Source organism: Struthio camelus, chromosome 3, assembly GCF_040807025.1.
Source record: "Struthio camelus isolate bStrCam1 chromosome 3, bStrCam1.hap1, whole genome shotgun sequence".
Classification (NCBI taxonomy): domain Eukaryota; kingdom Metazoa; phylum Chordata; class Aves; order Struthioniformes; family Struthionidae; genus Struthio; species Struthio camelus.
The window spans coordinates 28,982,268-28,995,266 of NC_090944.1; the positions used below are offsets into that span (position 1 = coordinate 28,982,268).

A 12,999-nucleotide genomic window follows, 5' to 3' on the forward strand; every position below is an offset into this window, starting at 1 on the left:
TCTGTTTCATTTTTTACTTCCTCTTTTCTTTCCTTTATTCTTTCCTTCTTTCTTTCTTCTTCTCTTTCCTTTTCACTTCCTTCCTTTTTTTCTTTATTCTTCTTCCTTTTTTCTTTTTCTTTCCATTCTTACCACCCTTTTTATCTTTCTTAGTCTTTCTTTATATTTTCTTTCCCTGTGTTTTCTTTAGTTTCTTTCCTTGTTTTCCTTTTACTGTTTTTCTTTCCTCAGCTTTCCTTTCCTTTTTTCCTTTCTTTCTTTCTCTCCTTGTTTTTCCCTCCTTCCTTTTTTCCTTTTCATCTTTTCTGTTGTTCTTTCCTTTTCCTCTTTCCTTTACTCTTTTCTGTTTTTTCCTATTATCTTTTCTTTTTTACTTTTCTTGTTTCTTTCATATTCTTCTTTCTTTGTTTTATCTTTCCATTTTCTTTGATTTTTCTTTCATTTTTTCTTCTCTTTCTTTTTTCTTTCATTGTTTTTCTTTCCTTATATACTTACTCCTTTTTCCCTTTATTTCTTCTGTTGTCGTTCCTTCCTCTTTCCTCTTTCTTTCTTCCATCCTTTCTTTTTCCTTTTATTGCTTACTTTCTTACTTTCTTTCCATTTTCTCCTTTTTGCTTTCATTTTTCCCTTTATTTCTTGCTTTTTTCTTTGTCTTTTTCCTTCTTCATTTTCTGTGTGTTTTTCTTTCCTAGTTATTTAATTCCTACCTTCTTTCCTTTACTTTCTTTCCCTTTTTCTTGCTTTTTTCTTTTTCCTCTTCTTTCCTCTTTTTTGCTTTTCCTTTTTCCCTTGTTTCTTTTCCTTTTTCTTGCCTTGATCTTTAATTCCTTTGCTTTTTTTTCCTTTTTTGCTCTCCTCTTTTCTTTCCTCTTTTTGCTCCTTCTTTCTTTCCATGTCTCTTTCCTTGTTTCTAATTTGCTTGTTTTTTCTTTCCTTTTCTTTGTTATTATTTCCTTACATTTCTTCCCTCTTTTATTTCCCCTTTTTCTTTCCTTTCTTTCTTTCCTGGTTTTGCGTTCCTTTTTGTTTTTTCTTTCCTGTTTTTCCTAAATGAGGGGCATGCTTAGCTGTTTGAAACAGGAATCCAGAATGTTTCCTTGCAGGTTTTGTGTCTTTGCTCATACAAAACAGCCTGAAGCTACTGAGTCTTTCACCTCAGCCTGTCCAGTAGTTCAGATGAAAAGCACCTCTGAGCAGGCAATTCTGACTTGATCCGGGCCCACGACGACCTTTGAGGCTCGGATGGCTCCTGACCCAGGTTCAGCGTGCAATAGGAATGCTGGTGACTGCTCAGATGGTTCTGGAGGCGCGCAGGCAGGAAGAGGGCACGTCATCGGGTCCCAGGGCGATTATAGAGTGGCCATGGGAAGCAGGACAGGAGCTCTCCAGGGGGTCCCTGGAGGACATCTGAGGAGGAGCGCCAGGTGATAACTGTGCAGGGAAGACGGCAGGCTGTTTTCCCAGTGCCTCCTCCTCCAAGCTCACCTGTTGCTGCTCAACAGCAACATTGTCCACACTTGTGCTCCGTTTCTGGGGCCTTCTGCTGCCTTCCAAATGGTCCTGGAAGGACAGGGCTGGCTCTGAGAGGCTCCTGTGCATCACGCTGATGTCGTTTCTCAGATGAGGCAGTGGAGGGGCAGAGACACACATGACATATGTCCTGCTCCTGCTGGGGCTTCTCCCTCTGGGCTGCTGCATCTCCAGGGTTGGGAGGCCGCATCCAGCTTCAGGCTCTGGGTTGTTGTGTGCAGAAGCGTCCTCCCGAGCAGCCCCTGGGTGTCCTGTGGGGAGAAAGAGCCTGTTAGCTAGTTGGTACTGGCCCTCTGAAGGGAAAAGGGGACTTTCCCGGTGGCACCATGCAGCCCGGGCAGATGGCAAGCTGCAACCTGAGCACCTATGGATGTGAGGAGCAGTCCAGGAAACACAAGGAACCCCAGGGGCCATACCCTGCATGGGGAGAGTGCCCTTCTCATCCATAGTGAGCAATGCTGTGCAGAGCAGAGCTCTACAGAGGCTTAGCATCTGGGACGCCTTTTGTGGTGTGAGGAAGGTCATTCTGAACTTCTGGAAAGTGTTGCAGGGGCAAGGCATTGCCAGAAGGTATTGAAGCCTCTGCACCTCTCTGCTTTGCCGCAGATGTCTTCCCCTAGCCAGCTAAACAATTGGAACCAGCAGCCCTGGGCAGGGCCAGTCCTGAGCGCAGCCTCCTACCTGCAGAGCTGTCGGTGTGCTCGGGGCACTCCTCGGCAGAGGGGCTGCCAGCCAAGGCCACGTCCTCCCCAAATATTGCTGCGCAGTTGTCAATAAGGAACTCCACCAGCACCGTCACCTACACACAGAGAAAACCATGGGTGTCAGTGCAAGGGGCTGAAAACGTGCTCAGCGGTCTCTGCTGCTCCTGACTGCTGTTTCTCTCCTGAAGGCTGTAGCTCTGTGGCTGCAGCTCCAGCAAGAGATCTGCCTGTCACATTGCAGACAGCCCAGCTGAGCAGCGTCCCCTCCATGCTCCGAGGTGCTGCTGCTGCTGCATTTAGCTTTTGCAGTGGCCGTGGGATCTGTGGGGATGGCTTGGCTGTGCCCCGATGGGGGAACTAGCTGACTGGTGAGTGCAACAAACCTTCTCGTTCATCTCTTTCTGCACTTGCAGCGGGAGTGGGCTGTCCATGCCTGGGCTCAGCATGTTGGGCCCAATGCAGATCGCAAGGTTGCTGGAGCCCATCCTGCTGGTCTCTGCGTTCTGGCTGATGTGGTGGAGCACAGCGAGCAAGGGCTTGAGCAAGAGGACGTTTGGCCGAGGCAGTTGGTCAGCCACCCTGTGTGAACACAAACACAACGGGCCATGACTTCAGGGGACAGTGGCCGCTGCTCCTTGCTGTGAGCAAGGCTCAAGTAAACTGCCACAAATGGTGAGTCCTCCAAAGAGAGGAACACCTGTGCTTGCTTCCACTGCTTCACACAAGTCCTGTGGAGAAACCCCTGATGGCAGCTGAGCGCATGCTTCAGTACAAGATCTGGAACGACCAGATCTCGACTGAAAGGTGAGTGTTTCAGCACAGCGCATGCTTTTCAGTAGATCGACAGCGTGAAGATAGGCAAGCTTGTCAGGAGACGTCACGGGAGGCCTTGCGAAGGCCCTGGGAAAGCCTGGGCCTGTGCTGTGTAGGATCAGCGCTAGCAACCTCACAGAAAAGACAGATTTTTCCATGAGGCTCCCCATTGCCAGAGAAGGCTCCAGCCTCTCCCAGCCACTCCATAACGCTGCGACTGGCCTCAACACTTACTCTTTCAATTCTTCAATCTTTTCCTCCCTACTTGGCTTCTCCAGAGCCAGCATCCACTTGTCGTACAGGGCCGCTGACAGGAGCTGGGAGGGGATACTGCGGAGGAAGTCCTGCAAGGCCAAGACATGGAGATGAGGCTCTGGACACCACCCCTGAGCCCACAAGGAGCACCCTGGCACTTGGGCTCCCAAGGAGGCAGCTTGCTTGGAGCTACCTGCCCTCCAAGGTGCTCATGGCCACTGACAGAGCAGTGGGCTGTGTGAGTCCCTGCCCTACTTGGACACGCTTGTCTGAGTGCAGCAATAGGCCCCAGTGCCTATCAGCCTTTAGTGCACTCAGGGATCTCAGTCTTCCTCCCTGAGGAGGGTGCAGGGCAGGAGGAGGAGGGGGAGGAGGAAGAGGAAGTGAGTTTCCCGTGGGCAGGCAGGAAATCAGTGGCAGAACAAGGGGAACTGAAAACCAGATGGACTGGCCTCAAAAGGCCAAACCTTCCCAAGCCTAAAAACATGTGGCTTGGCTTCCCTAGAGTTTCAGCTCTGAGCGCCCCCCGGGCCCATCTAGGCACTCAAGCAGGCCCCTGCAGGTTCGCAGTGTACTCTCAGAGCTGCAAGGCAGAAGAATTCACCTTCAAGATTACTGCCAGGAGGTGCACAGGTTTACTGTCCAGGTCAACGGTGACTCCTTTGTTGAGGTCCTCCTTCAAGTCCCTGCGCGCTTTCTCACTGGCAGCTTTGCGGAATATCCCCTCAGTGGCAGGCCCTTCCCTGTACAATATGGCCAGGAGATCCTGCAGGAAAAAGCGGACAGCGGTGGGAGAAGAGTTCCTCAGGTGAAGAAAGGCCCTTTAGCCTTAGGGGAGCGTTTGTTCGGAGGCAGAAGCAAGTTTTTGCCTGGGAGACGCGCTCTACTTTACTTGGGTTCACATCTAGTTCTCGCTGCTGGTAGATTACACTGGCAGTTACCCAGCTGTCCCCCAAGCCACCCCTTTTCAGGGAAATACACAAATCCCTGGCTGTTTATGCTGCTGAGAGCTTCCTTTCAATGACTTCTGCAAGGCCACCAGCATGACCTGCTTCTCCTCTTCCTGCTCCGGCCTTGTTCCCACTCCAGAGTCACTTCCTGTGGCAGCTGTGTGGGCTGTGCAAGCCCGCACACTTGACCTCGTGGAGGGCAAACCCCCAAATGCCCTGTCTCCTGAGAGCCACAGCCCAAGCTCTGGTGATACTGCTTCGCCGGAGAAGCTGGGAACAGGCTAACTGCATGGCCAGGCTGGCTTACCTGGACTGGCTGGGGCAGGGTCTCCTCTTCCCCGCACAGACTTGCCAGAGGCTGCCCAAAGAGGGGCCTCTTGAGGCCAGACTCCGGCTGCCCTGGGCAGTCCCCATTGGCCAAGGTTCGTCCCCGAGCAAACGGCCAGGGGATCAACCTCTTTCTTTTCTTAGGCCCAGATGCTGCAAGCAAGAGGAAAGCAAAAGTCAGGTGAAAAAAGCTGGAGGAGAGTTGTCTGTGTGCAGCGCCACAGGATGCCGAATGAAGGGCAGAGCTGTGTGTGGGAACGATGACTCGGACTGCGCGGGGGAAACTGAAAAGTGTGACCATCCCTCTAAGCGCACCAGCTCTCCTGCTTTGTTGGAGCACGCAGGGCACAGAAAGAACCGTGGGATGTTTGACATGTGTCATGGCAGAGGTTTCTGGGACCACCATGAGGGGGTGACAGGAGTTGTGGCTACACAGTCTGAGCATGCCCCTGTCCAAGGGGGGCTGGCAAGAGGGCAGGAGGGGCTCCTGCTTTGGAGCCGCTGTCGAGCACTGTGGGGGAAGGCAGCTCCTCAGCTTCTCTTTCACACTCACCAGGCGAGTGGCAAAGTCCCTCCCCAGGAGCTGATGGGACCAAGACAGGGCATTGCTTGGTGTCAGCCTGCAAAAAACGCATTCAGGTCGTAGAGCCGCCCCACAGCAGCAAGGGCTGCCAGCGAGTTGCTGCAGTGACGCACAACTGTGTGAGCAGCTCCAGGGACAATCCCAAGGTCATCACACGCCTGTGGAGGAGACACTGGGTGGGGAATGGCGCTGCCTCTCTGCCCAACAGGGGCGCTGGTGGCAAAGGCTGCTGCTGCAGCCGGCCAGCCCGACCCAGCCCTGCAGGCCACAGCCCCCTGGGTGGTTTTGGGCGGCTGGTGGATGCTGAGAAGGCGCAGCCCTGCACAAGGCACCTCAACTCGGCCCAGGGAGACAGGCTGCCCTCCCATGCTGCTCCGGCACTGGGTAGCTCCTCCTAGACCGCCTCATAAGGCCGCCGTCAGTGTCTCAAGGGCTTTGGCCCCTGCCATCTTCCCTCTCAAGACTCAGCTACCTCCCGGCAGCACCCCAGCAAGGGCTGGGGCAGAGGGAACCCCTGCTCACCTCCGCCGAAATCAACGCCTCGACGGTCCGGGTGCTCAGCGACACCGACTAGGCAAGAGAACAAAGAGCCAACGTGAGCAGCTGGTCACAGGGGCTCTTCCCGAAAGCCCCGTGGCGCTTGGGGCCGAGCGGAAAGCCCCGGGACACTTACAGGACCGTAGAAGCCAACGGCCTTCACAAGGAGCCGAAGGGAGGTCAGGCGGGTGAGCCGGGGCTCCGGGGCTCCGGGGCTTTGCCTGGGCACGGGCGGGGACAAAGGCAGAGCGCGGTCACAGCCAGCCCTCCCTGCTCGCGCCCTGACCCCAGCCCCGCACCTCCAGCCCACCCGGCCACAGCAGATCTTCCTGCAGCGCCAGCTGGCAGCACCGCTCCGCAGCGCCCCGGCCCTGCTGCCTCCAGGCCTCTTCCGCATGCAAACAGGAAGCGACAGCTCAGGCTCCCCGTGCGGGCAAGCAAGGAGCTGCAGTGACAGCTCCACTGTGTTGCTGTTCCTGTGCCCTCTCAAGGCAAAGCACCTCCCACTGCTCTGCCCGGGAGCTGCCCCGTGCAGGGGGTGTCCCTCTCCCCCACCTCCCCTGCTGCACCGCTGTGGGCAGCTCCCCCGGGAGCTCTCCACCGCCTGCAGCCTTGACACCCACCACCGGCAGGCTGAATTCCCAGCAGGGCTCACCTGAGGACCGCCTGGAGCCACAGCTCCTTCACCTCCTGCGACCTGCAGCAGAAAGGAGAAACAGCCTCAGAGCCCACTGCTCCTCCTCCTCCTCTGCAGAGGCACAGGCCCCCAGGCACATCTCACCCGTGTGGCCCTGCTCCACACCACCATACAGCAAGGCCCCGGTCGGTGTCCCCCAGCAGCGTCCCTGGCGTGAGCAGAGCTGCAGGGACGTGGCGGGGGCGGGTGGCTTGTGCACACCTGGAGCTGCCCGTGTGAGCGTCTGAAACCCAAGCAGGGCCTCTACTTTCTCTCCCCACAGCCTGGCGTGAGCTCCAGCAAGCCCAGGGAGGAATGAAGGCCAACACAGTGCCCTGCACCCCTCAAGGCCCTGGATGTGGCCCCGAGACTCACCTGAAAGTGACCACGCAGCGGTCCCTGGGCCACACGAGGACGAGAGTATTGGCACATTTCAGGCCAAAAACCTCCTCCTCGTCTGCCTGCCCGCACACCGCCTCGTCCTTCCCGCACAGCACCCAGAGCTCGCTGAGACGCACGCGGTGCTGCAGCAGGAAGGTGGAGCCCCATCTGCCGGGAGGAAGAGCAGGGATGGCCTTGGAGGTTGTGTGGTGGGGGCAGCCCCAGCAGCGCTCCAGGGCAGAGCCGTTTCCCGGGGGCAGAGCCTTGGGCCGGCCACCCCGAGCCTCGGGTGGGAGAAAGGAGCCGCAGGCCCAGCACACAGAGAGGCCACTTCTGAAAAGTCACTGCTGGGCAGCAATGGCAGCAGGCACTCCATCAGGGGCTGCGGATCAGGAGAGCAGTCAGGAGCCTGCCCCCTTTCCTCTTACACCTCCCCAATTTAAAGGGAAAGAGTGTCCCTCCCCACCGTGTAGGGACACCCATGCAGGGGACTGCAGGTCATTTGGACCACGAGTCCTTGTCAGGAGCAAAGGGCATCAACAGAGCTGCTGTTCGGGAAAGAACAAATGCAAAGAGCTTGGCTAAAATCCCTTCTCCTGCCCAGCTGTGGGCGCCTCCGTTGGCATTCAGGCTGACAGGAAAGCACATGCTCCTTGTGCTTGCGCAGCCCTGCCAGAGTTAAAAAGAGCCAGCCCAGCCCGTGTCCGCCGTGGCCAGTGCGGTGCAGGCAGCCCCAAGGAGGAGGCACTTTCTGCTCCTGCAGGAGCAGCTCCGGGGAGGAGCGGTGCCCTGGGGCTGGTGCCAGAGGAGGTGGCAGGGGCAAGGACAGCTGTGGCTGCTAGTCTTACTTGAAGCTGGCGATGGCGATGACATCGGGGAAGAGCAGGAGGTGCCTGTTCCTCGTCCGCTGGTGCCGCGTCACCTGCACACGGTCGCTGAGCAGGAGCTGGGGGCTCCTGCGCGACACGAAGGTGCCGAGCGCCGTCGAGGACTGGGAGGCTCCCCTGCCCATGAGCCCGAGCTGGGCACCGGGAGCCGTGCGGCCAGGGTCCACGGGCCATGCCTGCGTGCCGGGAGCGGGGCCAGGAGCGCCCCAGGCGCGGCAGCAGTTGGCCTGTCCCATGGCGCTTTGCCCGGGCAGACGGCTGCGGCGCAGCCGTGCCCTGCACCGAGCAGGGCCAGGCACCAGCCAGGCCTGAGCAAAGCTGGGAGCAGTGTCCCTGTGCTGGCAGTGCTGCTGGGCTGGGAGCCTGCGTCTCCCTGCTGCCCTGCACTGTCACAGCGCCGCACTGGGGGACAGGTGGGTGCTGGTGGCTGGGACCACCTGGGCATCACTGTGACACATTGTGATGCGCCAGCCAGGCGGTGGGGCAGCACCAGGGGCACGGGCCGGGAGCTGTGGGCACAAAGGGGAGTCTCCCCGGACACCCAGTGCCTCTGGTGCCACAGGATTGCCATGTCTGTGATGTGGGAGCACAGCTGGTGGGGCTGGGGCACCGCTGCTGGCTCCCGCAATGCCCCCAGGGACAAGGCGCTGCCTTTGTGTGTCCCGATGGTGGCTGCGGGGAGGCAAATGGTGCCCGGGACAAGGGAGCAGAGGGACTTGGTGCTGGAGGAGCTCCCAGCTTCAGCAGCTGGCTCTGTGTCGGTGACAATCCAGCAATGCACAGGCCTTTCCACACAGCTGCAACATTGCCTGTTGCTGCTGGCACAGGAGGACTCAGGCTTGGAGAGGGCAAGCAGGAGGCCTGTGCCTGCTTGACAACCAGGGCCCAGACAGTGCCCAAAATCCCAAGTTTCACGCTTCCTCTGCAGGTGGTCAGCCTAGTGGTCAGCCCCACTCCAAGTGTCTACAAGTGGCATCACGCGTGAAGTGGGAATCTTGGCTCCAGTCCTAGTCCGAGAAGAGTTTAGGGAAGGTTTCAGTTGCCTAAACACCAGCACCAGCATGCATCCACTTGTGATGCCTTGGAAAATTTCCCTGTTGTGCCCTGGGATACCCAAATGCCTATAGACAGCCCCTTTCAGGCAGCTGAGTCCACCTGGACTCAGGTCCATCCCAGGAGTCTGCAGAGAGACTCAAAGGCAGACTGCACAGGGGATTAGGGAGGCTCATGGATAACACAGGCTCTAGAATACATTCCCAGCAGGGCCCCAGGTGTTAGCATATTTTGTCATTGTCCTTGATCTGCTGTTTTTTCTCCTTGCTCACTTTGTATTTGCCAGTACGTAGTGAAAAGGCACCAGAGCGGAGAGAAAGAATTTTTAATATAAATGGCTACTACCTTTCTTGCTGGCAGTACTGCTTATGGCACAAGTAGTTATTGGAAGGACTGGACACAGAAAATAAAATGGGAGGAGGGAGCTGCAGGAGTGGATCTTCAGTTGAGGAATATTTTTCCAAAGAACAGGGGTGGGAAACGGTTCACCAGGCAGATACATTCCTTGCTGAATTTCTCCATTTCAATGGAATGTGAGTTGATAGCAGGCCACAGCATGACCCCGTGAGGCATGGGACTGTAAATAAACTTTTGTTTCAGCAAACATTCAAGGTAGTCGAGTTTTGCTAGACCCGATACTTTCCAACACAGAAGAACTGGTCAGGGATGTGAAGGCTGGGGGCAACCTTGGCTACAGTGGCCCCGGAGTGTAGTGGGGACCAGGATCCCCCCAGGAGAGGGGGAAACAAGGCAAATCACAGGATCACAAGCCTGGACCTCAGGAGAGCAGACTTCAGCCTGTTCAGGGACTTGCTTTGTAGAAGAAAGGACCTAGACGGATAGGTGATTTTCAGGGATGCCATCCTCCACACTCACAACAAGCAGGAAATCAAGCAAGGTGGCAGGAGGCCTGCGTGCATAAAGAGATACTGAAAAAACTCAAACATAAAAAGGAAGTATTCAAGAGGTGAAAGGAGGGACAGGTGACCCGCAAGGAATATAGAGACACTGTCTAAGTGCCCATAGCTGTGATTAGGAAAGCTAAAGCCCATTTGGCACTGAGGCCGGCAAGGGATGTGAAGGGCAATAAGCTTCCATAGCTGTACCAGCAGCACTAGGGAAAACGTGGCCCGCTGCTGAATGGGGCAGGGGACCTGGTAAAAAGGACAAGTAGAAAGCTGAGGTACTCAATGCCTTATCCACCTCATTCTTTATTGGTGGACTTGCCTTCAGGAATCCCAGACCACGGCATCTGTGGGAGAGTCTGGAGCAAGGAAGACCCTGGGTAGAGGAGGATCAGGTCAGGGAGCATTTAAACAAACTGCATGAACACATCCATGGGACCTGACAGGATGCATCCCTGAGTGCTGAGGGAGCTGGTCAATATGGTATGGTATGTGGCAAGGCCACTTTCAATTATCTTTTATAGGTCATGGCTATCAAGTAGAGGCTCCTGGTGGCTTGAAGAAAGCTAATGTCACCTCTCTCTTCAAGAAGGGGAAGAAGGTGGATCTGAGGAATTACAGGCCATGCAGCTTCACCTCAATCTGAGGGAAGGTGATAGAGCAAATAATCATTGAAACCATTTGCAAACATATGAAGGACAAGAAGGTGACTAGGAGAAACCAGCATGAGTTTATGAAGGAGAAATGATGCTTGACCAATCTGATAGTCTTCTATGATGAAATGATTAGCTCAGTGGCCAAGGGAAGAGCAGTGGATATTGTTTATCTTGACTTCATCGTGGCTTTTGACACTCTCTCCCATCGCATCCTCACAGATAAACTGATGAAGTACGGACTAGATAGGGGGGAAGTGAGCTGTACTGAAAATTTGCTGAACTGCTGGGCTCAGAGAGCTGTGATCAGCAGCACAAAGTCCAGCTGGAGGCAAGTAACTAGTGGTGTACCCCCGGAGTCAGTCCTGGGGCCAATACTGTTTAACATCTTCATTAACGGTCTGGACAATGGGAGAGAGTGCACCCTCAGCAAGTTTGCTGATGATACCAAACTAGAAGGAGTGGCTGATGCATCAGATGACTGTGCTGCCATGCAGAGGGACCACGACAGCCTGAGAAAAGGGCAGAGAGGAACCTCATGAACTTCAGTGAAGGGAAGTGCCAAGTCCTGCACTTTGGGAAGAAGAATCCCATAAACCAGTATAGGCTGGAGGCTGACAGGCTGGAAAGCAGTTTAGTTGGGGGTCCCTTGGGACAAGCTAACCATGAGCCAGCAATGCACCCTTGCAACAAAAACGGCCAACACCATCCTGGGCTGCAATAGGAAGAGCACTGCAGTTTGAGAGAGGTGATTCTTTCCCTCTGCTCAGCACTGGTGAGACCACACCTGGAGTGCTGTGTCCAGTGCTGGGCTTTTATTTGATAAAAGAAAGGTGTAGATTTACGGGGGTGAGTCCAGTGAATGGTCACAAAGATGATGAAGGGACTGGAGCATCTAACACATGAGCAGAGGCTGAGAGAGCTGGGACTCTTCAGCCTGGGGAAGAGAAGACTGAAGGGAGGGTGTCGAGAGGATGAGAGGCAACGGGTACAAACTGAAACAGGCAATTCCCTCTGAAGATAAGGAAAAGCTTTTGTTCCATGAGCCTGATGAAGCACTGGCCAGAGGTTGCCCAGAGGGCTTGTAGAGTCTCCATCCTTGGAGCTATTCAAAAGTCATCTGGACACAGTCCTGGGCAGCCTGCTTTAGGCGACTCTGCTGGAGCAGTGGGGGTTGGACTAGATGATCTCTAAGGCTCCCTTGCAACCTCAACTGTTCTGCGATTCTGTGAGCTGAGGGGGTGTGGACCATGCTTTTCGACAACTCCTTCACCCTCTCCCTTGTTTGTTACCAATGTATAGAGCTCCTCTGGGTTTTGTCCACCTTTGCCTTTTTGTCCACCTTTGTTTCCCTTGCTGCTTTGGGAGTGCCTCAAAAGAGGCTCCCAATGGATAAAGAACTCTTTTCTTCTGCAGAAGCTGGAAGCTTCAGGTCCAGGTATCCTCCATATCTGGAGCCTAGCTAAGCTTGCTGAGTGTGGTTGTCATGTCTGACTAGGATACCTGCTTGGGTCCAAAGGAAGATCCCCTTGCTCTCTGTTAAAGTCTCTGTGCTCATCCTCCCCGGGTTTTCTGGTGTGCTTAGAGGCCAGGAAAATGACTCCTGCCGGGCCAGGTCCTCTCCTGCCCCTTTTCCTGCTGGTATGGGAACAGCTACACTCAAGACACATCCCACCTGCCATGCCTGTGGGCTCGCTTTCTCATAAGCCACCTCTGCAGCAGCATCACGTCTTGGTGACTTCTCTCCCACCTGACTGGTGCCTGCTGCTCTCTGGGGGTGTCCCTGGATTCCCGGACAGAGAGGTATTTCTTCCCCAAATCTCGCTGCGTTGCAGTCTCTGACAACAGCAGAGCAGTGATCCCGCTGCTCGGGCACTTCCCCTCCTGCTACTAGGTATGCCAGGCCGTCCAAAGAGACCTGCCGTGCCCGCAGAAGTGTACAAATAATACCTGTAGTGTCTGTGTGTTTTTTAAGGAGAGACAAGGAACAGTTAAACAGTCCTGCAGAAAAGTGCTTTACTGTAGTGAAGCTAGGCGGGACTGGATCAAAAGTCTCCCTGCTCCGGGTCCAAGGCTACCCTGAGCCCCAAACGGGCAGTTAAGTGCTAGCCTAAGCCAAGTTTCAACACGGAAAAACACACTGCACGTCCCAGCAGAGTTCCCACTGTGGCAAGGTGATAAGGGTACTGCCAAGGGGTTTTTCTTTCTTTCCTTGCTTTCTTCCTTTTCTTTCCTTGCTTGTTCTTTCCCCCTTTATTCTTCAGATTTCCTTTCCTTTTTTGCTTTGCTTGTTTGCTTTGCTTGTTTTTCTTGCCTTCTCTTTCCCTTTTTCTTCCCTTCTTGCTTTCTTTTTTCCTTTTTGCGTTCTTGTTTTTCCTCCATGCTTTTCGTTCCCTTTTCTTTATTTTTCCTGCCTTGTTTTTCTTTCTTGTTTTTTCTCATTGTTCTTTCCTTGTTTTTCTTTCCTCTTTCCTTTCCCTGTTTTTTCTCCCCTTTCTTTCCTTTCTTTTCTTTTTCCTTTTTTCCCTTTTCCTTTTTCCCTTTTTTCTTTCTGTTTTTTTTCCTTTTTCATTCTCCTTTTTCCTTCCCCCTTTTTCCTTTCCTTTTTCACTTTTCTCTTATCTTTTCTTTACTCTTTTCTTGTTTCTTTCCTTTTCACTTTCTTTTTCTTTTTTCTTTCTTTCCTTTTTTCTTTCCTTTTCTTTCTTCCCTCTTTTCTTTATATTTTCTTTCCTTTTTTCTTTC

At 54.1% G+C, this 12,999-nt stretch overlaps 1 protein-coding gene and 1 long non-coding RNA gene across 2 annotated transcripts; both read right to left on the reverse strand.

The window, feature by feature from the left end:
* Positions 1–1,290: 1,290 nt before the first annotated feature.
* Positions 1,291–4,985, reverse strand: LOC138066537 (T-cell activation Rho GTPase-activating protein-like). Its single transcript, XM_068936412.1, has 7 exons — positions 4,895–4,985; positions 4,560–4,732; positions 3,907–4,068; positions 3,282–3,391; positions 2,618–2,813; positions 2,212–2,329; positions 1,291–1,781 (listed from the first exon to the last, which is right to left on the reverse strand). Exons 1-7 carry the CDS (start codon positions 4,983–4,985, stop codon positions 1,291–1,293), a joined length of 1,341 nt encoding a protein of 446 aa, XP_068792513.1.
* Positions 4,986–5,882: 897 nt separating this feature from the next.
* Positions 5,883–6,802, reverse strand: LOC138066556 (uncharacterized). Its single transcript, XR_011139870.1, has 3 exons — positions 6,751–6,802; positions 6,355–6,396; positions 5,883–5,920 (listed from the first exon to the last, which is right to left on the reverse strand). It is a non-coding gene; the product is annotated as an uncharacterized lncRNA (long non-coding RNA).
* Between the last annotated feature and the right edge of the window lie 6,197 nt (positions 6,803–12,999).